Below are 24,176 nucleotides of genomic sequence, written 5' to 3' on the forward strand. Positions count from 1 at the left end.
GTAATAGCGTCACGTTAACTGCTACGCTACCATTGCTGAAATGGACACCAGGATGAGATTATCATGCCCATTTCATTTCAAAGATTTCTTCTGTGATATTAAATTGCCACAGGAAAAATAATACACCTTATTGTTATCTGTACTAAATTAGGCTAACTTCAGATTATTCTGCTTCAACCTGTACTTTCATTTAACTTCAAGCTGGTATACAAATCTAGCATTAAAAATAGGCAGAAATGACTAGGACCTTAAAAGGCACCTAACTCATAACCTAGACAACAGATATTACCCAATTCCAACTTCAGTCATGCATCTGTATTACAAAGAGCAAACTTGTTGATTTGCAAGATGTCAAAGTGACTTCACTGAGAACCCAGGAATTATTTGCCTCATGTCACTGAATTTTTCAACTGTTCACTAACAGAGTGCTAAGATTTTGCAGAATCTCATAGCTTCAAAGATATGTTCTCACAGCAGCTGGCTATGCACTTTGTATCTGATAGTATGTTATTTGTGGATTAACTATTAAACCACAAATTTTTAATATGATCTAATTCTGTGAATATTCCATTTACATCTCTTGAGAAGTTATCCTGAGTATCACCAATTCACCCATCAGAAGATTTTTCAGTGCTTAGATCACAAAATAAAGATTTTACATCATAAATACTTGTATTCACCATAAACAGAGATAAATGATAGGATTAGTAAATAATGTTTACTTTTTATTTGACAAAATAATGAAGTGCTTAATTCAAGGTGTTCTGCCACTGAAATTTGTTTTTCAGGATAAGAAACTTTTCATACAGTTAATTAAAAGAAACATCTACACCATTCATTTTTCAGCAATGGAGGGAGAAGGGAAGGATATTAGGCAAGCTCGATCTTCTTTACATCAGCAAGAATAGGAAACACCCTTGCCACATCCACTCTGTCCAGGCCTTTCAATATTCGACAGGTTCCAATGAGATCCTCCTCCCTTTCTTCTAAATTCCAGTAACTATAGACCCAGAGCCATCAAATGCTCTGCATATGTTAACCCTTTCGTTCTCACAAACATTTTTGTAAACCTCCCAGGACCCTATCCAATGCCAGTACATCTTTTCTAAGAGGCCCAAAACTGCTCACAATGTTCCATATGCAATCTGACCAATGACTTATAAAGCCTCAGCATCATTCCGTTGCTCTTATATTCTAATCCTCTCAAAATGAATGCAAACATTGCATCTTTCTTTCTTACTAGACTCAAGCTGCAAGTTAGCTTTTAGGGAACTCTGCAAGAGGACTCCCAAGTCTATTTGCACCTCTGATTTTTAAATTGTTTCCCCGTTTAGAAAACAGTCTATGCCTTAATTCCTTCTACCAAAGTGCATGACTATATATTTTCCTACACTATATTCAAACTGCCACTTCTTTGCCCTTTCTCCAAATCTGTTCATGTCCTTCTGTAGACTCCCTGCTTCCTCAACACTATGTGCCTCCTCACCTAGCTTTGTATCATCTGCAAATTGGCCACAAAGTCAATCAAATCACTGACATACAGTACTGTGCAAAAGTTTTAGGCACATATAAATTCTGTAAATTGAAGATGCTTTCAAAAATAATGAAAAGTTTCCAAAAAATTACTATAAAGAGCAATAAACAGTAAAAACACTAAATCAATATTTAGTGGGACTACCCTTTGCCTTAAAAACGACATCAATTTCCTTAGGTACACTGTCACGCAGTTTTATAAGAAAATCTGATGGTAGGTTGTTCCAAGCATGTTGGAGAACTTGTCACAGTTCTTCTGCAGACTTTGGCTGTGTCAATTGCTCCTGTCTCTCCAGATAATCCTAGTAGCCTCGAAGATTTTGAGATCATGGCTCTGTGGAGGCCATGTGTATGGAGTGGGGGGGGGGTGGGGGTCACTATCCTGTTCTAGAATGAAGTTAGGACCATTGATATGCGTTGAGGATTCCACTAATTCTGCACAGATTACCAACTCCATTTGCAGAAGTGCAGCTCCATACCTGCAGGGAATCTCCACCATGCTACACTCTTGACTGCAGGCTCTCATTCATGTAGTACTCTCCAGCTCGTCTATGGACAAACTGCCTTCTGTTTGAGGCAAAATTTTCAAATTTTGACTCAGCAGTCCAGGGCACTTGCTGCCATTATTCAGCACCCCAGTCCTTGTGTTTTTGCATAGGCGAGTCTCTTGGCTTTGTTTCTACTTTGGAGAAATGGCTTTTTGGCAGAAGCTCTTCCAAGAAGACCACTTCTGACAAGACTTCTTCAGACTATACAGGGGTATACTGGGTTCTAGCGGTTTCTATGAGTTCAGAGCTGATAGCAATGCTGGACTTCTTCCAATCTAAAAAGACATCTGTTTCATGTATCTCTCATTTGCTGCATTCAGTTTCTGTGGATGACCACTGAGTTTCTGGTCCACAAATTTTCTATTTCTTTGGGCTTCTTCAGAAGAGCTTAGACACACTTTTTGAAACTCCCGTCTGCCGTGAAATTTCTTCTTGGGAGAGACTTTGCTGATGCAGGATAACCACCTTGAGTCTTGCCTTGGTGTAAGAATTGACGATTTGTAAATAAAACTGTCACACCTGCTACACATCACCTTTTAATTTGGCTGCCCATCGCCCAGATCAATTCCTTCTACGCTCGTATCTATTTCAGTTAACCAATTTAGTTCATGCAATTCATTATGTCATTGGTCATTAGCTGTTTGTTATCTTTGTTTAATCTTGCACTGGGCTAAATAACAACAAGGTGATGAAGTTTTAGTTTGAAAAGTGGTCTATTACACTTTCTTTAACAAAGTACAAAAATTTCTTTGTAACATTTAATTTTTTGGAAAATGAATGTCTGCAAATGTAATCACAAACAAAAAAATTTGCGGATGCTGGAAATCCAAACAACACACACAAAATACAAGGTGTAATCTTCACTAAGATCACAAGTTAGTGCTCCAATTTATTTGCTTGCTGCTGAACTAAGTAAAGTTTGGTGGAGAGGATGGAGAAAAGCAGCCCAAGTTGCCTGTTAACCATTGAATCTACCCATTAAGTATAGGATTTGGATGGCCATGGTGGCTTTTAGAGTTTCCTTTTACAGGAGCATGGATAGACTTATGTCAAGAAAATTCTGGAAATGCTTGTAGATATTCATTTCAGCAAGTAATCAATTAAAGTCAACAATTTAAAAAAATATGAAACATTTCCATGTAAACAACAGGAATTCTGCAGATGCTGGAAATTCAAGCAACATACATCAAAGTTGCTGGTGAACGCAGCAGGCCAAGCAGCATCTATAGGAAGAGGCGCAGTCGACGTTTCAGGCCGAGACCCTTCGTCAGGACTAACTGAAGGAAGAGTGAGTAAGGGATTTGAAAGCTGGAGGGGGAGGGGGAGATGCAAAATGATAGGAGAAGACAGGAGGGGGAGGGATAGAGCCGAGAGCTGGACAGGTGATAGGCAAAAGGGGATACGAGAGGATCATGGGACAGGAGGCCTAGGGAGAAAGACGGGGGGGGGGGTGACCCAGAGGATGGGCAAGAGGTATATTCAGAGGGACAGAGGGCGAAAAAGGAGAGTGAGAGAAAGAATGTGTGCATAAAAAGGAGTAACAGCTGGGGTACGAGGGGGAGGTGGGGCCTAGCGGAAGTTAGAGAAGTCAATGTTCATGCCATCAGGTTGGAGGCTACCCAGACGGAATATAAGGTGTTGTTCCTCCAACCTGAGTGTGGCTTCATCTTTACAGTAGAGGAGGCCGTGGATAGACATGTCAGAATGGGAATGGGATGTGGAATTAAAATGTGTGGCCACTGGGAGATCCTGCTTTCTCTGGCGGACAGAGCGTAGATGTTCAGCAAAGCGGTCTCCCAGTCTGCGTCGGGTCTCACCAATATATAAAAGGCCACATCGGGAGCACCGGACGCAGTATATCACCCCAGTCGACTCACAGGTGAAGTGATGCCTCACCTGGAAGGACTGTTTGGGGCCCTGAATGGTGGTAAGGGAGGAAGTGTAAGAGCATGTGTAGCACTTGTTCCGCTTACACGGATAAGTGCCAGGAGGGAGATCAGTGGGGAGGGATGGGGGGGACGAATGGACAAGGGAGTTGTGTAGGGAGCGATCCCTGCGGAATGCAGAGAGAGGGGGGGAGGGAAAGATGTGCTTAGTGGTGGGATCCCGTTGGAGGTGGCGGAAGTTACGGAGAATAATATGTTGGACCCGGAGGCTGGTGGGGTGGTAGGTGAGGACCAGGGGAACCCTATTCCTAGTGGGGTGGTGGGAGGATGGAGTGAGAGCAGATGTACGTGAAATGGAGGAGATGCATTTAAGAGCAGAGTTGATAGTGGAGGAAGGGAAGCCCCTTTCTTTAAAAAATGAAGACATCTCCCTCGTCCTAGAATGAAAAGCCTCATCCTGAGAGCAGATGCGGCGGAGACGGAGGAATTGCGAGAAGGGGATGGCGTTTTTGCAAGAGACAGGGTGAGAAGAGGAATAGTCCAGATAGCTGTGAGAGTCAGTAGGCTTATAGTAGATATCAGTGGATAAGCTGTCTCCAGAGACAGAGACAGAAAGATCTAGAAAGGGGAGGGAGGTGTCGGAAATAGACCAGGTAAACTTGAGGGCAGGGTGAAAGTTGGAGGCAAAGTTAATAAAGTCAACGAGTTCTGCATGCGTGCAAGAAGCAGCGCCAATGCAGTCGTCGATATAGCGAAGGAAAAGTGGGGGACAGATACCAGAATAGGCACGGAACATAGATTGTTCCACAAACCCAACAAAAAGGCAGGCATAGCTAGGACCCATACGGGTGCCCATAGCTACACCTTTAGTTTGGAGGAAATGGGAGGAGCAAAAGGAGAAATTATTAAGAGTAAGGACTAATTCCGCTAGACGGAGCAGAGTGGTGGTAGAGGGGAACTGATTAGGTCTGGAATCCAAAAAGAAGCGTAGAGCTTTGAGACCTTCCTGATGGGGGATGGAAGTATATAAGGACTGGACATCCATGGTGAAAATAAAGCGGTGGGGGCCAGGGAACTTAAAATCATCGAAAAGTTTAAGAGCGTGAGAAGTGTCACGAACATAGGTCGGAAGGGATTGAACAAGGGGTGATAAAACAGTGTCGAGGTATGCAGAAACGAGTTCGGTGGGGCAGGAGCAAGCTGAGACAATAGGTCGGCCAGGACAGGCAGGTTTGTGGATCTTGGGTAGGAGGTAGAAACGGGAAGTGCGGGGTGTGGGAACTATAAGGTTGGTAGCAGTGGATGGGAGATGAAACATTTCCATCATAAGTCTCTTGGAATCATTGTACTATGTGGATTTTACTTTTAGGTATGTTTTTAAGTCTCCATACCTAAAAAATCAGAGTTAGAGATTGGCAGGTATGACATTATGGAGATGTGGCTGAGAACTGATCATAGTTGGGGACTTAACATTGAAGGATTTACCTTGTATCGAAAGGACAGGCAGGTAGGCAGAGGGGATGGAATGGCTCTATTGGTAAAAATGGAATTAAATCCTTTGAAAGTGGGGACAAAGGATTGGAAGATATAGAATCCTTGTGGGTAGAGTTAAGGAATTGTAAGGGTAAAAAGACCCTCATGGGAGTTTATATACAGACCTCTGAACAGTAGTCAAAATGTGGCACATAAATTTCAAAAGGAGATAATAAAAGGCATGTAATAAGGACAATGTTACAATAGACATGGGGGAATTTCAACATGCAGGTAGATCGACAAAATCAGGTTGGTGCTAAATCACAAGAGGAAATTTGTCGAATGCTTGCGGTTGAGCCTTCTTGGGGAAAGGCAATTCTGGATTGGGTGTTGTACAATGAGCCAGATTTGAATAGGGAGCTTAAGGTATCGGAACCTTAAGGAGATAGTGATAATAATATGACAGAATTCACTCTGCAGTTTGAGAGGGAGAATCTGAAGTAAGATGTATCAGTATTACAATGGAGTAAAGGGAAGTCAAGGCATGAGAGAGGGGCTAACCAAAGTTGTTTGGGAGAGGACACTAGATGACTGCAGAATAGCAATGGCTCAAGTTTCTGGGGTAATTCAGAAGGTGCAGGATAGATACATTACAAAGATGAAGTATTCCAAAGGGAGGACAAAGCAACTGTGGGTAACAAGGGGAGTCAAAAGCAAAAGAGATGGGAATATAACAAAAATTAGTTGGAAATTAGAGGATTGAGAAACTTTTAAAAAACCAACAGAAGGCAACTAAAAAAAGGGGGAGAAAAAGTGAAATACAAAGGTCAACTAAACAAAGAAATCAAATAGGACACCAAAATTTTCAGGAAAAGGAGATGGAAAATGGTGAGGGTGGGGGGGGGTGAGGCATTACCGGAAGTTTGAGAAATCCATGATTATGCCACCAGGCTCATGCCAACTGTCTAGACTTAAACCCTCCTCTCTCCAATCGCAACCTCGCTCTTTCCAAATGCTCTGCTCTCTTCTCCGTCTGTACCAATCCCAACCTCACCATCAAACCCACAGATCAGGGAGGTGCTGTAGTAGTCTGGTAGACTGACCTCTACCTTGCTGAGGCCCACTGCCAACTCTCAGACACCTTTTCTTACTTACCCCTCAAACAGGACCCCACTAAGGAACAGCTGACCATTGTCTCCCACAGCATCACCAACCTTATTGACTCTGGGGATCTCCATTGCATGATCTTTTTTTTATCAACTATGCCAGTACAGAAATAAGTTACATAACCATATAACAATTACAGCACGGAAACAGGCCATCTCAGTCCTTTTAGTCCGTGCTGAACTCTTACTCTCACCTAGTCCCACCGACCTGCATTCAGCCCATAACCCTCCATTCCTTTCCTGTCCATATAGCTATCCAATTTAACTTTAAATGACAACATCGAACCTGCCTCAACCACTTTTGCTGGAAGCTCGTTCCACATAGCTACCACTCTCTGAGTAAAGAAGTTCCCCCTAATGTTACCCCTAAACTTTTGCCCTTTAACTCTGAACTCATGTCCTCTTGTTTGAATCTTCCCCACTCTCAATGGAAAAAGCCTATCCACGTCAACTCTATCTATCCCCCTCATAATTTTAAATACCTCTATCAAGTCCCCCCTCAACCTTCTACGCTCCAAAGAATAAATAACTTGTTCAACCTTTCTCTGTAACTTAGGAGATGAAACCCAGGCAACATTTTAGTAAACCTCCTCTGCACTCTCTCAATTTTATTGACATCTTTCCTGTAATTCGGTGACCAGAACTGTACACAATACTCCAAATTAGGCCTTACCAACACCTTATAAAATTTCAACATTACATCCCAACTTCTATACTCAATGCTCTGATTTATGAAGGCCAGCATACCAAAAGCTTTCTTCACCACCCTATCCACATGAGATTCCACCTTCAGGGAACTATGCACCATTATTCCTAGATCCCTCTGTTCTGCTGCATTCTTCAATGCTCTACCATTTATTATGTATGTCCTATTTTGATTAGTCCTACCAAAATGTAGCACCTCACATTTTTCTCCATCTGCCATCTTTCAGCCCACTCTTCTAACTGGCCTAAATCTTTCTGCAAGCTTTGAAAACCTACTTCATTATCCACAACTCCACCTATCTTAGTATCATCTGCATACTTACTAATCCAATTTACCACCCCATCATCCAGATCATTAACGTATATGACAAACAACAAACAAAATAGTGCCCAATGACATTAAAAGCCCAACAATATCTATTGCAATGCAAAGACTTATTTCCTTCTGGCACTCACCTGAAGCCTCCATCATACTGGCACAGAATTCTGGCTCCTTGTGCAGGTGGTCTTCCTCCGGGCCTGTCAGTCTGTATACGTGGACACAGGGAGGAGTGCTGACATTACTGTAATGGCTGATGAACATGTCAAAGTTCTGAGGAAAATTTAAAGAGATAATTCAAGACCAGGTGAAATTTATTGGTTTATAAATTTGATGATATATAAACAATATTTGGTGATATTATTTAAAAATAACCAAATTTCCTACTCTTTAAATGATTAACTCATTTACAGATCCAAAGATTCCAATACTAGGGATGCTCTGATACATATACATATTTAGGTTTTGCAAAACTGCTGTCTAGCAGCTTAACTGTATGTTTCTACCACGTAAATAGCTTAAGAAATGTACTTACTTTGTTTCTCCCTTTCACTGACAGATATACAGAAGCTTGCAGAGGATGAGCCAATAATAATCAATGGCATTTTTACCGACAGCTTACTTATGGGTAGCTTGGACTGAATCAAAATGTCATCACCTTAATCTTTCTAAGGTACCAATACCACAAATAAATCTGGACCTGGAATATGCTAGCCAGCTACTGATATCCAGAGAAAATTTTAAAAAATAGTGTAAAGCAGAAGTAATGTTATGTTCAAGGTTAGTCACAGATGGTGAAGGAAAAATACAGACAAATCGCAGAAATCCCTGCTTTCTGCCTCAAGGTATTAAAAAAAAAGTCTGAAAATTATACATTTTTCATAACCCTTGGAATCATTCCTTCCCCTCCTCTACCTGTCACCTTTTCCAAAACTCTCAATTCAGAAATAATCTGGATTTAAACACAGTAAATATCACACTTCATCATAAGGAAACATTAACAATTACATGCCAAATGGTCTGAAATCAATTATGGAGAGACTTTAAAAATCCATTACTAGAATCAAATTAAAAAATTATTGCTGAACGCCTCTGACCAGCTCAGATTTGTAAAGGCAAGTCATGCTCAATAAGCATGTATTTTTTGAAAAGGTAGATAAAGGATCAACTCAAAGATGGAAGGTATATGGCAAAATTGCACAAAAGCAACAAAAATAAGGTATTAAATTGGAGGTAACTATTGGTCTCAGAAGCAAGTTAGGAAGCAGGAAACAAAAACTGGAGATGAATAAATAGGAAGTCAAAGAGATAAAATGCAACTGGTGCTGTTCCCAGGGATGAGTACTAGGTCCTCTTCCTTTTAATCAGAATCAAAATCAGGTTTATCATCACTGACTCCATTTAACTAATTACAGTATGTGATTTCTAAAACCAATTGGCTGCAACAATGATGATTTGGTGTAACATATTAAAGGGGGCTGAATAGTTAGACAATCAATTATTTTGTGTTTTATATTTGTAATTAATTTATATCACTTTGTAGAGAACTGTTTTCACTTTTGTCATTTAGACAAGTTACCGCCTGCTCTTCTTTGGCACCCATACAACTGAAGCCTGCTTGAAGCAGGTGGGTACAACACACTGCCAGAACAAGAGGTTGAAGATACCCATGAATACACCATCCAGTTGGTTGGCACAGGTCTTCAGTACTTGGCCAAGTACTCTGTCTGGACCAGTTGCTCTCCTTGGATTCACTCTCTTGAAGGTAGCCCATGGTCATCTTCAGATACTGAGACCAAGGTGCGAAATGTTTCCACTTGTTCTGGTGGTCAAAGCCAAGCATTGAGCTTATCTGGAAGCAAAGCTCCGCACTCCCCTGTGTCACAAGATTTAGCTTTGTAGGAGGTTATGGCATTCAAACCCTGCCATAGCGGTCAAGCATCCCTTGTTAATTCCAGTCTATTCCAGAATCTCTACTTTGCCCATGAGATGGCTCTCCAGAGATCATATCTGTACCTCTTCTAGCATTCTTGATCTCCAGACTTGAAGGCTTCTGATCTGGCTCTGAGTTGGTTCCAGTTTTCATTGTTCATCCAGGGCTTCTGATTAGGGAAAACTCTGAATGATTTTGTGGGGACACACTCATCCACAGCTGTCTTAATAAAGTCTAATTTATTCATTCAGATCCTCAGATACCTTCTTGAACACGGCCCAGTCCACTGACTCAAGGCAATCCTGTAATTGTTCCTTGGCTTCCTGGGACCACATCTTGGTTGTCTTGATTTCTGGAGCTTGCTGTTTAGGTACTGACTGTAGGTAGATACAGCCAAATGATCGGACTTGCCAAAATCTTGGGTGGTGAAGGTCCTTAATGATGGATGCTGTCTTTTTGAGCCATCGCCTTTTGAAGTTGTCCTCAATGGTGGGGAGGCTAATGCCCATACAGGAGCTGGCTGAGATTACAACCCTTTGCATTTATTTTCTGATCCTGTGTAGTGACAACTCCATACCAGATGGTGATGCAACCTGAATTTACTAGTCTTTCATGACATACCAAATCTCTTCAAATTCCTAATGAAATAAAGTGGTTGATGTGCCTTCTTTGTAATTGCACCGATCACCCAGGAACTTGAAACTGCTCACCCTTTCCACTGCTGATCACTCTATAAAGACTGGTGCGTACATTCCCTCAACTTATCCTTCCTGAAGTCCACAATCAATTCCTTGGTTTTACTGATGATGAGTACAAGGTTGTTGTTGTGTCAGCAGTCCACTAGCCAAGCAATGTCACTCCTGTAAGCGTCCTTGTCACCACATGAGATTCTGTGTCATTGAGAATTTATAGATGGTGTTTGCCACACAGTCATGGGTGTAGAGAGAGTAGAGGCTAAGCATGCATCCTTGGGGTGCACCATTGCAGACTGTCAGTGAAGAGGAGATGTTATTTCTGATTTGCACTGGTTGTGGTCTGCCAATAAGGAAGTCAAGGATAAGTTGTAGATACAGTGGCCCAAGTTTTGAAGCTTATTGTTTAGTACTGAAGGGGTGATGGCACTGAATGCTGAGTTATGATCAATAAGCAACAGCCTGACATAATCTTATCATGGGAAATTTCAGAGGGGAAACAACAACTGGAGACTCGAAGAGAAAACTTAAGTAACTTTCTGCAAACAAATAAATGTATGTAAATAAACATGAGATATCACAGATGGTGGAAATCCAGTGCGACACTCACAAAATGCTGGAGGAACTCAGCAGATCAGAGAGGAATAAGCAGTTACAAGCAAGAGAAAATCTGTAGATGCTGGAAATCCAAATAACACACACAAAATGCTGGGGGAACTCAGCAAGTCAGGCAGCAACTATGGAAAAAGAGTACAGTCGACGTTTCAGCCCAGACCCTTCTGTAGGACTGAAGGGCCTGACGTTTTGACTCGAAACATCGACTGTACCTTTTTCTATCGACGTTGCGTGGCCCACTGAGTTCCTTCAGCATTTTGTGTGCGTTGCTAGAAATAAGCAGTTGACGTTTTGGGCTGAGACCATTCATCAGGGCTGGAAAGGAAGGAGGAAGAAGCCAGAATATGAAAGAGCGGGGAAGGGAAGCAGTAGAAGATTGCAGGTGATAGGTGAAACCAGGTGAGGGGAAGGTGGATGGGTGGGATTAGGTGAGAAGCTGGAAGGTGATAGGCAGAAAGGGCTGACAGAGGAATCTGATAGGAGAGGAAGAGAAGGAGAGGCACCAGAGGGAGGTGATGAACAGGGGAGAAGAGGAGGGCTAAAAGGGAAGCCAGAATTAGGAATGGGAAAAAAGGGGTGGGGGGGGGGGAGAAATTACCAAAAGCAAGATGAGTCAATATTCGTGCTATCAGGCTGGAGGGTACCCAGACAGAATATGAAGCGTTGCTTTTCCAACCTGAGGGCGGCCTCATCATGGAAGTAGGGAGACCATGAACCAACGTATCGGAATGGAAGTGGGGATTAGAATTAAAATGGTTAGCCACTGGGAAATACTGCTTTTTGCAGTCACCTTCCAGCTTGTACTCCATCCTCCCACCTTCTTAATCAGGTTTCTTCCCCTTCCTTTCCTGTCCTGATGAAGGGTCTAGGCCCAAAATGTCAATTGCTTATTCAGCTCCATAGATGCTGCCTGGCTGTTGAGTTCCTACAGCATTTTGTGTGTGTTGCTCTGAATGCATGTACATTGTCTTCATTTTAAAAAAATTTAATGCAGGAGTCATTTAAACCTGATCTTGTGCTACAAACACCGCCAATCTGAATGCATTTGAGAAAATGTCTATGCTTTCTTGTAACAATACAAATGATCTAAGAAACAGTAGCTTCATCAGAATTTGAACCTTGACCCTCATAATATCAGTAATGAGGAATGCTAACTATAAAACAGAGCACAAATTAATCTTCTCTACTCAAGAACTGAGGTGAGGGCACACTGCATTGGGCATTACTAATGCTGATAAAGGGAGACATCAGAAAATGTGGATTGAAGGAGCTCCAGGGAATCAGGAATTACAGCAATATGATCATCAGTTTAAAATAAATCTGTGCAATACTTTCATCTGATTGCATAATCCATACAAATTAAATTATATTTTAAGGTATCTAATTTTTTAATGACTTCCAGAACTAGTATAATAATTACAGCGTTTTCCAAATCAGTATGCCCATCTAGTTCAGCCCCCACATTTTTACTGCATGAGCTAATAAACTGATCATTCCCTTTTTGCTATTTGTTGAAATAAGAGCCTAATTATTTTAATTTTCTACACCATTTCCTAAGTATCCAGAAGTAAAAACACACACCTGACTCACTGAGCAGCTATGTGAGAAGCCAGCTTTCGTTAGTTGAACTATTTCCCCTGGAGATTCATAATTTACCACATAGAGATGATGCTCTAATGGAGTGTCCTTCGTAGCTTGGAAATAAACTAACTTTGTGGCCTCATTCACCCAGATCTAGAAAACATAAGAAGCACAAACAGTATCAATGATTAAGGCATTATTAAGTTAGGAACAGAGTTTTAAAGCAGCATTGTGTTTATACTAAAAAGTTTTCACAGGAAATCCCACAATATTCCTGTTTTACTATTCAGTGGTAGTTCAAGACATCATTTCTTCTTGTGTAACACATCTGTAAATGATTTGTACTTCACCCACCTATTGCACAGCTCAAAACAATCTCTCTAGATGTAACCAACGGCTATTAAGAGTTTTTAAATAATTCAAGAAATTATCATGTGAATGTTCTTAGGTCATAAACATTCTACGCTCCTATGGTCACATTGCCTCTGTGTATTGCTAATTTCAAGTAAAAGAACCAGGAAACTCAAATGCAATGATTTCTTTGATTCACTTGTCTGTAACCAAGGCTCAGACAGGAATAATGCTTAGTTCAATTGGGTGAGAAACCACCCTGGCCTTCAGCTCTGAGCCGCTACCCAGTAATACTTGCTAAAAGCAATGATGTGGCAGGTTCTCGAGGACTGATTTTGAGAAAAAACAAATCTCCATTAGTTACTACCAACTTTCCCATTATCAAGGTGACCTGAGCTATTGGAGCAAACAACCAATTCCTTCAAATGAGAAGAAAAATCTTGAAAGATAAAAAAAATGGTAATCAATAAGCATGCACGTTCAAAAGGATGGATAGTCTTATGTAAACAGACAGTTCTCTAAAGTTTCAGCTTGAGCTATCAACTGTAAATTATTTTTGATAAACCTACAAGGAGCAAACACAGATGGTAATAATGTTGATAGCAATTTAAGTCCTACAACTAAAAGTATCTTAGTTTGATATCGGACATCAGAAACTGAAAATATTGTTTACATGAAATGCTCAAAACATTTTAGTGAACCAATCAAGCTTTATATAGAGCTAAACTGTTTACATTCTCTGTTGGCGGTTTGTGCAGTTAGTTGACCTCAGCTGGGGTGAAAACAAGGTCAGTACAATTGCCTCATCTGCATTTCTCCTTAAAATTATTGACCTTTTTGGAAATCTGTAAGTAAGTTTACACTGCTCTTTATGTCTTCTATAATGTAGTGCCCAACATCACAAAGGAAAAAAAATGCAATTTTCAGTTATGTGTAACTGGCATTGTCAAAGAATTATCCTTTCAATTCTCATATGCTCACTGCTTATGTTTAAAGGGTGTCCTTTCATTGTCAATAGACTCCCAGTCCCTTATTTTTCTTCATTTGTATATCATTTCCTATTTGCATCAAAAGTACACAAGTAAATTGCATGGAGGTGGGTTTATAAAAAAGATATGCATTATTGGACATCAACTATCCTGTGGCTGAATACATTTGGTATGGTTACAGATAAAACTGTGTTGGTCTTTATAACAGGGTTCAATACAGGCACTGCAGTTGAAGAGGGAGGTTATAAAGTATTAGATATGATAAACAAAGAGGAAATGTTAAGGGGCTCAGCATAATTTATATCCTGGACTCTTCAGAAAAGCAGCAGAGGAAATAGCAGAAGTTCTGAGAGCTGCGAACATGACACATTTGTTTGAAAAGGGTGAGACAGAAATAATAAATAATGACCAATCAGCCAAACACAAGATGGAGGGGCAGTTTAAAGTCATTACAGAGGCACAGATTACCTTCAGGCCAGTCAATATGGATTTGGTAAAATAAGTTCACAACAGTCCATTTAATGCAGTCCACATGGACTGTTAAACAAGATATATAACAACTCTCATGACAGATAGATCAGATAAGCAGAAGTCTCTGGAATTCAAAGCAAAGTGGCAACTTGAGTGCAAGACTGGGTCAGCGATCAGCATCAAGGCATAATGATTATGTTTTACTGACTGGAAAGCCTTTATCAGTGGGGTAAAATGGTTCAATGCTTGGGGCCTTACATTTTGTGGTATACATCAATAACACAGCAATGCATGATTACGATGCTTTAAATGGTAAAACAATTGGCCATGTGGTTGACAATGGGGAGGACAGCTGTAGACTGCAAGAAAGCATCATTCAACAAATAAAGTGGGCAGACAAGTAGGAAGTGGAATAAATAAAGACCTTTCTTCCCTTTGAGGTGGTAAATTGGGAAATGGAGAAAAGGGGTAAACGTAGAGAAACAAATAAACCTTGGAGTACATGTCCACAGATCCTTGTGGTTTGTAGAGAAGATAGGTGCAGAAACATATGGAATCTTGCCTTTATTTGGCCATACATAATACATAACACCTCAAAGGTAATGCTAGAATTGAATAAAACACCAGGTAGCCTCAGTTTGATTACTGATGTAATTTTGGTTATCACATTTCATGAAGATGGTGTGATTGTACAAAAGATGGTATAAAATACATTTAACAGAGCAGAAGTTGACTTATAAAGCAGGACTGGCTGGATATCATTTTTTTAAGAATACAGGATGTAAAGATGTTAAGTTTACAAAATTAAACAACAGGAAGCCCCTTTTTGGCCTTACAGCCAATAACTTGGTATTGTTTAAAAGGCTATAGGTGGATAGAAGAGAGGAGTTGTTTATATCCAATTGACTGCTTGCAAAGTCGATGGCCGAGGCAGAAACTACCACAGTATTTAAATATCACTGCAAAGGCACTTGGAAAGGTATCACCCACAAGGATATAAACTAAGAGTTAGGAATGAGACTAAATTTTTTCTTCCCAAATTGAGCAGACACAATAGGTTTTATCTGTGTGATATGTTGCTAAGATTAAGTGAACAATGATTACTTGAAATAATCTGATTAGTTGCAACATTACATAAGTAGAAGCCAAAAGCTTCAACAGATGAAGGAAAATACTTTGGGGTTAAAGTCTAATTATAATGGCATGTTATATAGGCATCCATTAATCTCGTGAGACCATGGATTTGTGCCTTGGAAGGTTTCCAGGGCACAGGCCTGAGCAAGGTTGTATGGAAGACTGGCAATTGCCCATGCTGCAAGTCTCCCCTCTCCAAGTGGTTAAGGCATTCGTCTAGTGATCTGAAGGTCGCTAGTTCGAGCCTTGGCTGAGGCAGAGTGTTGTGTTCTTGAGCAAGGAACTTAACCACACATTGCTCTGCAACGACACCGGTGCCAAGCTGTATGGGTCCTAATGCCCTTCCCTTGGACAACATAATGGCATGTAGTTTATAACTAATTCAGTGCCTCAGCATCATACTCATTAGCAAAGTCATTTGGCTTCACAACCCATCCAATGCAAGCTTACCCTTGAGCCATGCCTTGCAAGCACCTCCCATTCACCACTAGTTAGTGCAACCTCCTCTTTGATTGGGCATTTAAAATCATCTGAAAATAATGAGGTAATAATTAGTTGAAAGCAGTTGCACATCAAACAATATTACACAAAGTAGTCAGCAGAGAGAGAAAAAAAATTAAGGCACAACAACAAATGATCTATAATGTTTCCACTCCAAGAAAGAAATTGAATATAAGACACAAAAATTTAAATTGAAGCTTGAGATTAATTTCACAATGGACAATCCACAGCACTTTTAAAAATAACCAAATGTATAAAAATGCCCCTTCTCTGAAATGCTGTTGCCCTAACAGTAATTTGTTCAAAGTCACCTTTTTGGCTACGTTAGTAATTGTTCCAGGCAGACTCTACCAGACAGGCTCAACAATTTATTTGCACACTTCGAAGCATCAAACACTACAGCAAGGGGGAGAGCCAGTCCCTTTTTACCATCTGACCAGCCAGCTCCAATCATTGATCCAGAGCAAACACAGAGGATCCTTGCCAGGGTCAACCCACGGAAAGCGGGAGGTCCCGACAACATCCCTGGACGTGTGCTCAAGGGATGTGCTGATGTATTAGCAGATGTCCTGACAGACATTTCCAACATCTCCCTTAGTCAAGCCATTGACCCCAGATGCTTCAAAACCTCCACAATCATCCCTGTAGCAAAGAAATCAGTTGTAGCCTGTCTGAATGATTACCGTCCTGTTGCCCTGACCCCCATAGTGATGAAATGTTTTGAACAGCTTGTCAAGCCTCATATCACAGCCAGCCTCCCCTCATCGCTGGATCCTCTACAGTTTGCTTAGCGTCCAAATCGCTCTACGGAGGACGCAGTATCCACCACACTTCACACACTGCACACAGTTCTCTCTCACTTGGACAACAAAGACACTTATGCCAGAATCCTGTACATTGATTTCAGTTCAGTGTTCAATACCATCATCCCGCAGAGACTAGTGGAGAAACTGTCGCTGCTTGGCCTTAACACTGCCATGTGTCGCTGGATTCTGGATTTCTTGACAGAGAGACCACAGTCAGTCCGTGTTGGCAGGAACATCTCTGACTCCATCACACTGAGCACTGGATCCCCACAAGGCTGTGTGCTTAGCCCATTGCTGTTTACACTGCTAACATATGACTGTGCAGCCAGATTCAAGAAGAACCTGATCATTAAGTTTGCTAATGATACCACAGTGGTGGGGCTCATCAGCAAAAATGATGAAACAGTGTACAGGGAGGAGGTCAAACACCTAGAGAGCTGGTGCAGGGATAACAACTTGATGCTTAATGTCACCAAAACCAAGGAGATGATCGTCGATTTCAGATAGTCTCAGCCTGAGCACACGCCCCTCAGCATCAGCGGCTCCACAGTGGAGAGAGTGGAAAACATCAAGTTCCTTGGGGTGCAGATCTCGGACAATCTCACCTGGTCCAGGAACACCACTGGGATTGTGAAATGGGCCCAGCAGAGATTGCACTTTCTGAGGAAGCTTAAACAAGCATCACTCCCCACTAGCATCTTAACTACATTCTACAGAGGCGTGGTTGAGAGTGTGCTGACCTTTTGTATCACTACCTGGTACTCCAGCTGCAGTGCTATCGACAGAAAAGCCTTGCAGAGGGTGGTTAGGGGAGCAGAGAAGGTTATTGGGGTTTCCCTACCTTTTGTCCAAGACCTCTTTCAGAGTCGATGCCTCCAGAAGACACGGTACATCATTAAAGACCCCTCACACCCTCTCCATGAACTGTTTGTTCTTCTGCCATCAGGCAAACGTTACAGGAGCATCAAAACTACAACCACAAGGCTACTAAACAGCTTCCTCCCACAGGCAGTCAGACTGCTAAATAGCTGCTCTATCTGACTCTGCTTTGGACACTTTTAACTTGCACTAGACACTTATAACTTGATTTTAACTGACATGTGGCTGTTGTGTTTTACTATTTATCGTTATGTTTATTATTCAGTGTTGCGTTTGTTATGTTATGATTGCTCTGCTCCTGGAAAACGCTGTCTCATTCTGCCCTGCAGAACTGATGTATGGTTAGAATGACAATAAAGTTTTTTGAATCTTTGAATCTTGAATCTTGTTACACTGGACTAATTTCCAGCTCATTCAAATGACTTTTACTTTATTAGAAACAAGTATATTTTCCAACTTCTGGTGTCTGACCCGTTATTCCAATCAATGCATCACACAGAGCTGAAAGATACTCAAGCGAAACTAATGTAGAATAGTTACCCAATGTACAGTCCCTAGTAAAAGTATTCAGCCCCCAACCCTTTGTTCACATAAATGAGTACAACAACCAGGGATTTTGATCAATTTAACTGAGAATTTTTATTTGTCATTCACATGCTCCTTCCCCCACCCCCATGGTAGAGCCCAAAAGCAGAAAATTGTAAAGCATGAAAAAACAAGATTTTCAAAAACTGAAATGTCAGCAGTTCGAAAGTATTCATCCGCCATTGCTCAGTACTTAGTTGAACTCGCAGCTATTACAGCCAGAGGTCTTTTTGGATAAGTCTGTATTAGCTTTGCACAACGAAATGGAGCAAGATATGAACATCCCTCCTTGCAAAACTGTTCAAGCTAAGCTATGTTAGTTGGGCAGCAGTGGTGAACAGCAATCTTGAGGTCTTGCTCGAGATGTTTGACTAAGTTAAGGTCAGGACTCTGACTGGGCCAATCAAGGATATCAATTTTCTTCATTTGAAGTCACCTGTGGTTGCTCTGGCAGTGTGCTTTGGGTTGTCGCCCTGCAGAAAGATTAACTTCCTCTCTAGTTAAAGCTTTCTGGCAGGGGCTAGTAGTTTTTATCCAGGATCTCACTGTATTTAGCAGCATTCATCTTCCTATCAATTCTGAACTGATTTCTAGTCCCTGCTTCTGAAAAGCATCTTTACACTATGATGCTACTTTCACCAACCTTTACAGTAGGAATCGTGGTGCCTGGCTGATGTGCAGTATTAGATTTATGCCACGTGCATCACTTAGCATTGAGGCTAAAAAGTTCCACTTTAGTCTCACCCAACTACTAGACCATTTTCCACATCTTTACAGTATCTTCCAAGTGATGCTTTGTAAAACCATTAAGGGCAAGAATATGCTTTTGTTCTTAAAACCAGGTCTCCTTCCTTGCTACTCTTTCACAAATGCACTTTTTGTGCAAGGTCTTAGAGATGGTGAAGCCAAGAACTTCATCTCCCGTTACAGCCACTGACTTGTGCAATCAGTCTGAGTGACTGTTGGCATCTCTCTCACAAGTGCCAATCTTCTCTGGTGACTACGTTTAGATGGGCAGCCTGACTTAGGCAGTGTAGCTGTGATTACATACTTTTTCCCACTTTTTCATGATGGACTACAAGGTATGTTAAGTGTCGTTGAGATGGTCTGGTACCCTCTTCCGAGAACTGTGCTTCACTATTACCATTTCCCTGACATGTCTTGAATGCTCTTTTGTCTTAATTTTGGTTTGGTCTGATGAAAATCTACCATACTGTTGGGCCATACAGAAAGAGGGTGTATTTATTCTTATGAATGCATTAAAAAACAGGTGATCCTGCAATTTTCTACAACAAATTGGGTGACTTGGTAAGGTAATATAGTATATTGCACTTGAGGAAAGTTAATACAGTAATTACAGAGGGGATGAATACTTTTTCAGCCTCACAATTTTGGTTTTTAATTTTTAGTAAATTGTTGACAGGGTTTTGTTTCTTTTAAATTTTGATTTGATACGATACACAATATTTTATTTGTAAGCTCAAAAAAACCTACTTCAATATATTTTAAATTTAAAAAATGAGACAGAAAAATGTGAAAATATTTGTGGGGTTGAATACTTTTTAAAGACACTGTACAATTTATAGGTCTGTTATTTAAATTATCTGGCTATAAATTTCAGAGACCCTTGCCATACTTCCAGGGAGATCTCTGTCCCAGATGCACAATGCACGAAATGGCTGTCTCCACTTCATTTTTAATGTTCTGAGTCAACAACCCCTTTCTGATGACAGATCAATTATTAAAATATTACCTTTCCCTCTCCATAGATATTACCGTAAATCAATTTGGCTTGTTCTTTTTAAAATTTTAATTTCCAGCATTCAAAATGTGCTTTTTGTAGTTCTTAAAAGACAGTAAAAAAACACTACTTCTAGAACCAAGCAAACGTACAGGTGGTTAGGGAGAGAAGGAAAGTGTTGAAGACAGCAGTGTGGAGGTGGATGAGCTACCATTTAAAGGTGGTGAAAAGGAAACCACCATGAAAGGAATAGGAAGATATCTCAGAGATAACTATGCAAAATATATCATCAGAGCAAGTACATCAGAAACAGAGAGAATGAGTGCAGGAGACGGACAGAGAGGAAAGAGGCACAGTTGAGATAGCTGTGGGCTCGTAATGAATGTTTGTCACTAATCTATCTCTCAAGATGGAGATAGAGCTACAAGGGGAAGAGCCAGAAATGAACCATGTGAAGGTGAGAGCCAAATAGAGATCAATAGAAAAGTTGATTCATCAATGTATTAGAAAAAGAACTGAGGGAATGAACCAGATATGGACTGAAATAAGGACATTCTATGAAACCAATGAAGATACCTCCACATTCTCAGTTAGCTGCTGAGATCTAATGTGACCATAACACTGACCATTTCTAATGGTCAAAGCCTAAAACTAATCAGGGGCATGTTTGCTAAGGAAAGCAGAAATAAACATACTAATCCAGACAAGCATAAAAGTGCACTACAAGTTTACTCAGTACCCGGCAATCGCACTTTAACCTAAAGACACCACAAACAAAACCAAATATCCTTCAACAGTTCCTCAATATGGCATGCTTAAAGTTGTAACACAAGATAAATAGTTGAAGAAAAAGAGTAACAACTCACCTGGACCTGGACTAAATTGCTTTGCCCACTGGTAGCAGCCTTGTTTCAAAACTGATGTCATTCTATATAAATGGCAGAATCCAGTCTGTGATTCATTTGCCCAAATAAAAGTCAGTTCATCATCTCTAGTTTGTACAAAGGGATAAAATATGTCATGCACCTTGGAGAAAGAGGGAAATGACAATTAATCAACTTAGCAGCCACCTGGTAATAATTCAAGAAAACATGAAATCACAGATCATTTACCCCACACCCAAAGTAAATACAGTGCACAAATGTCTCAATGCCAATTCCAATTAACTATTCAGCCCACTGAATAATCTGCCTAAGTGTTTCCTTGATCCTCATATGTAATCAACTTTCCAAGAACTTAACGTAGTCACCCTCACATTGCTACTATTTGATACTGTACTGTTGCTTTAAAAAGGGCAACACTTCACTTACTGAGCTGTTCTTCCAACTTTAGCCAAAATCTTTTGACATATTTTGAATGAACAAGCATGAACATCTACTGAGTAATTACCCTTGTAGCCAAGTGATTTTTAATCTGATATCCTCCATTATGCCTCTTAGGCTAGGCTCCTTATTTATTGTCCTTACTTATACAGACCAAGATTACGATTAGATTCAATCTTGTAAGTTCAAGCTATTTGAATCACTTCTCAAATGTTAATTCCAAATTAATTCATGACATGTTCAATGAAGAAAAATATGTTTCAAATGGTCAAAAATTACCTTAAGCTGTCTGCTGGTATTTAAGAACATTATTAGTAACTAATAATGACTAGAGACTTCAGTGAATTTTCAATAATCAATCACAAGCTGTTTTACATCCTGACGAATGGGATATCTTTTTACTATTTTCCATTTCTAAGACATATTTAGAAGAGATTCAGAAATTGCCTGTTGCTAGCATTATTAATTAATTAGTTCAGGACTTTTTGTACTCATTCTTGGCCATACATTTTTAATCTGACAAAGGTAACTACGCAAATTACTCTTCAACTTCTACACCCGTACAACTACTAGGGGGTCCCCGACAAAATGAATGTCAATTTTCCATTCTTAGTTGATATGGATCAGAAGAAAACATTGATGCTTAATGATGCAGTGCTGGAAGATTTCTTTATAGAAAATACCCCATTCACCAACACTAATATATCATTTACTGAGAAAGTATATTCCTTAGGAACTTCATGAACTTACATTTATCCAAATCTCAGTGATTTCTTCATAAATAATGTGTGGATGAACATTTTCTGGTACAGCCTCCAAAAACTTAATCCGTTCATTTTCATCCTTGGTTAACGGAATAAATAATAAAGTTGGGATCAGTACTAAATGGAGTCTTTGTTGAGGGCGATCTAGTAACACTGCCCAGGCACTGTAACAAAGAGGAGAGAGGAAGAGACAAGTTATTCACTACTGCTTTCATTGGAATAAATATTAAGTGTCAAGTTAAAGGCAGCAGGCTCAAGATAAAAGGGCACTTCTGCTCTGAGTTACATATTCTGTGTCCTCCAGATGGCAGTCTTTGTAGGCTTCAAAGGAGACTCCATTGTTTAAGAATGCAAATACTGGACTACATGGGCCTTAATGTGAAAGCAGATTCAAATGCCCTATTTTCAGAAATGAACACTGCTATTATTTCTACCAGTTGGGTCAATTTTTTTGCAGGGAAAAGGCACATTGATGGATAGAATCTTTGTTAAATCTCCTTTTAACTGCACTCTCAATGAGATGTTTATGTAGTACTGGGCAAATTAAATACAAATCAACTAGTCTCCTAAAGTCAAGTGATCAGAAAAGTAATTGAACTGCATTGAAGACAGATACAAAGTATTTTGGGGCTTTGAGAATTACACTCGTCTCTTCTTGCCCTTTACTGCTTGGATGATCTTTTTATTTACTCAATATTATTATTTCACATCTACATTTTCTTTAAACATCAATTATTTAGTAACCCACAAAGAAGGAAACATACAAATTTCCATCTTTTGTCCATCCAGCCCGCGCTATGTACTCAATGCCAGGAAAAAGAATTTCAAATGGCTGAGCCAGCTCTTTATCTTGTGTACTCAGGATCTACAAGAGAAGAAAACAATGTATTAGAATAAAATACATATGATACACATCAATTAAATTCCGTCCCTGAATGTCACTACACCGAGTGTGACATCCCACCCTGCAAAAACTCATTTCAGGGAGGTAGCACCCCTGCCCCCTGAAACCCTATATCCTTCCCCCCCCCACCCCCAGTCGATCTCCAAGGGTGTATGTAATACTTTGTTTAGTGATGTTGTCTAATCTGTAAGCCAAGTTGGGTATATGCAGAAAATGTGACATTAAAATATGTACTTGTACTATATTATCATGTTTACTCTATTACAACTTTAAGCAAGTCTACAAGGAGTTTGGCCTCATCACGAAGGACATCAATGGAGTAGCTCCTCAGCAGTTCGCCAGCTAGTTTAAATAACATTAGCTATGCTAATGAATGAATGACACCTGTTAAACTCACCTCAACATGTCTTTTACATTTTAACCCACCATGGGCAATAGAAAAGTCACTGTTGCAAACAGTGCAGTGAGCAACACTGTCATTATTTTTGAGGTCGACTGTAAAGCCCGCCCACAGAGAAAACTGATAGGTCTACTTAGCACGAAGAGAGACCAATCAGGATGCTCGCTCTCGCTCTCCCTCTCAAAAAAAAATCAATTTCCAGGATATTGTATATAATTTCCGGGTGTCAGGGAGCCACTATCAATAGTGAGATGGGCGATGTCTGGAGTGTAATACATCCAAAGTTGTAGATAGTACAAAAATAAGTCAGCAAGTTGTGAGTGGAACCGAAGGTTGTGTAAAAGGGTAAAGGCTAACTGTATAGGCATAAATGCAGGAAAGTGAGACACTTTTATTTTAGTAGCAAAAACAGAAAAGCAGATTCTTTAAGTGGGAGACCTGCTGTCTGGTTGACCCTGCACAAGGAACAATGTCAGCATTTAAGCAATAGGAAAACAAATAGATTATTGGCCATGCAGTAGTACAAAAGTAGAGAAGTCATGCTGTAGCTGTAGATGGATTTGGTGAGACCAAACCTGAAAGCCCTTAGGACATTCTCGGTTTGGTTGAAATCAAGGTTCACTGGTTTGATTCCTGTGATGACGGAGATATCTTATCCTCTGAAATTTAGTAAAATGCTAGCCCTAGCCCTCACAAAGTTCACAAATCACTACTAAGATTTGGAGATATGGAATAAAACTTGTTCTTACAGAATTTGAGTGAAAAAGATAACTATATACAACTTCTATTCCAACTTCAGGTTTCTAGATGATGCAACTTTGTGTTATGGAAAATTGTGATACAAGCAGCTTTTAAGGAATACAACTCCGTGTATGAAA

At 40.3% G+C, this 24,176-nt stretch overlaps 1 protein-coding gene across 6 annotated transcripts in view; it reads right to left on the reverse strand.

Moving 5' to 3' along the window:
- The window catches only part of LOC134337533 (dipeptidyl peptidase 9-like), a 124,386-nt gene that overhangs the window by 18,104 nt on the left and 82,106 nt on the right, over positions 1 to 24,176 (reverse strand). For all 6 annotated transcript variants that reach the window (XM_063032630.1, XM_063032629.1, XM_063032631.1 and 3 more), the window contains 6 exons: positions 22,759 to 22,859; positions 21,981 to 22,158; positions 20,775 to 20,934; positions 15,847 to 15,926; positions 12,452 to 12,604; positions 7,768 to 7,903 (listed from right to left, as the gene is read on the reverse strand). In XM_063032630.1, the coding sequence (XP_062888700.1) occupies positions 7,768 to 7,903; positions 12,452 to 12,604; positions 15,847 to 15,926; positions 20,775 to 20,934; positions 21,981 to 22,158; positions 22,759 to 22,859 (808 nt within the window). The remainder of the gene's footprint in view (positions 1 to 7,767; positions 7,904 to 12,451; positions 12,605 to 15,846; positions 15,927 to 20,774; positions 20,935 to 21,980; positions 22,159 to 22,758; positions 22,860 to 24,176) is intronic.

The sequence above is a fragment of the Mobula hypostoma genome, chromosome 24 (genome assembly GCF_963921235.1).
Source record: "Mobula hypostoma chromosome 24, sMobHyp1.1, whole genome shotgun sequence".
Classification (NCBI taxonomy): Eukaryota; Metazoa; Chordata; class Chondrichthyes; order Myliobatiformes; family Myliobatidae; genus Mobula; species Mobula hypostoma.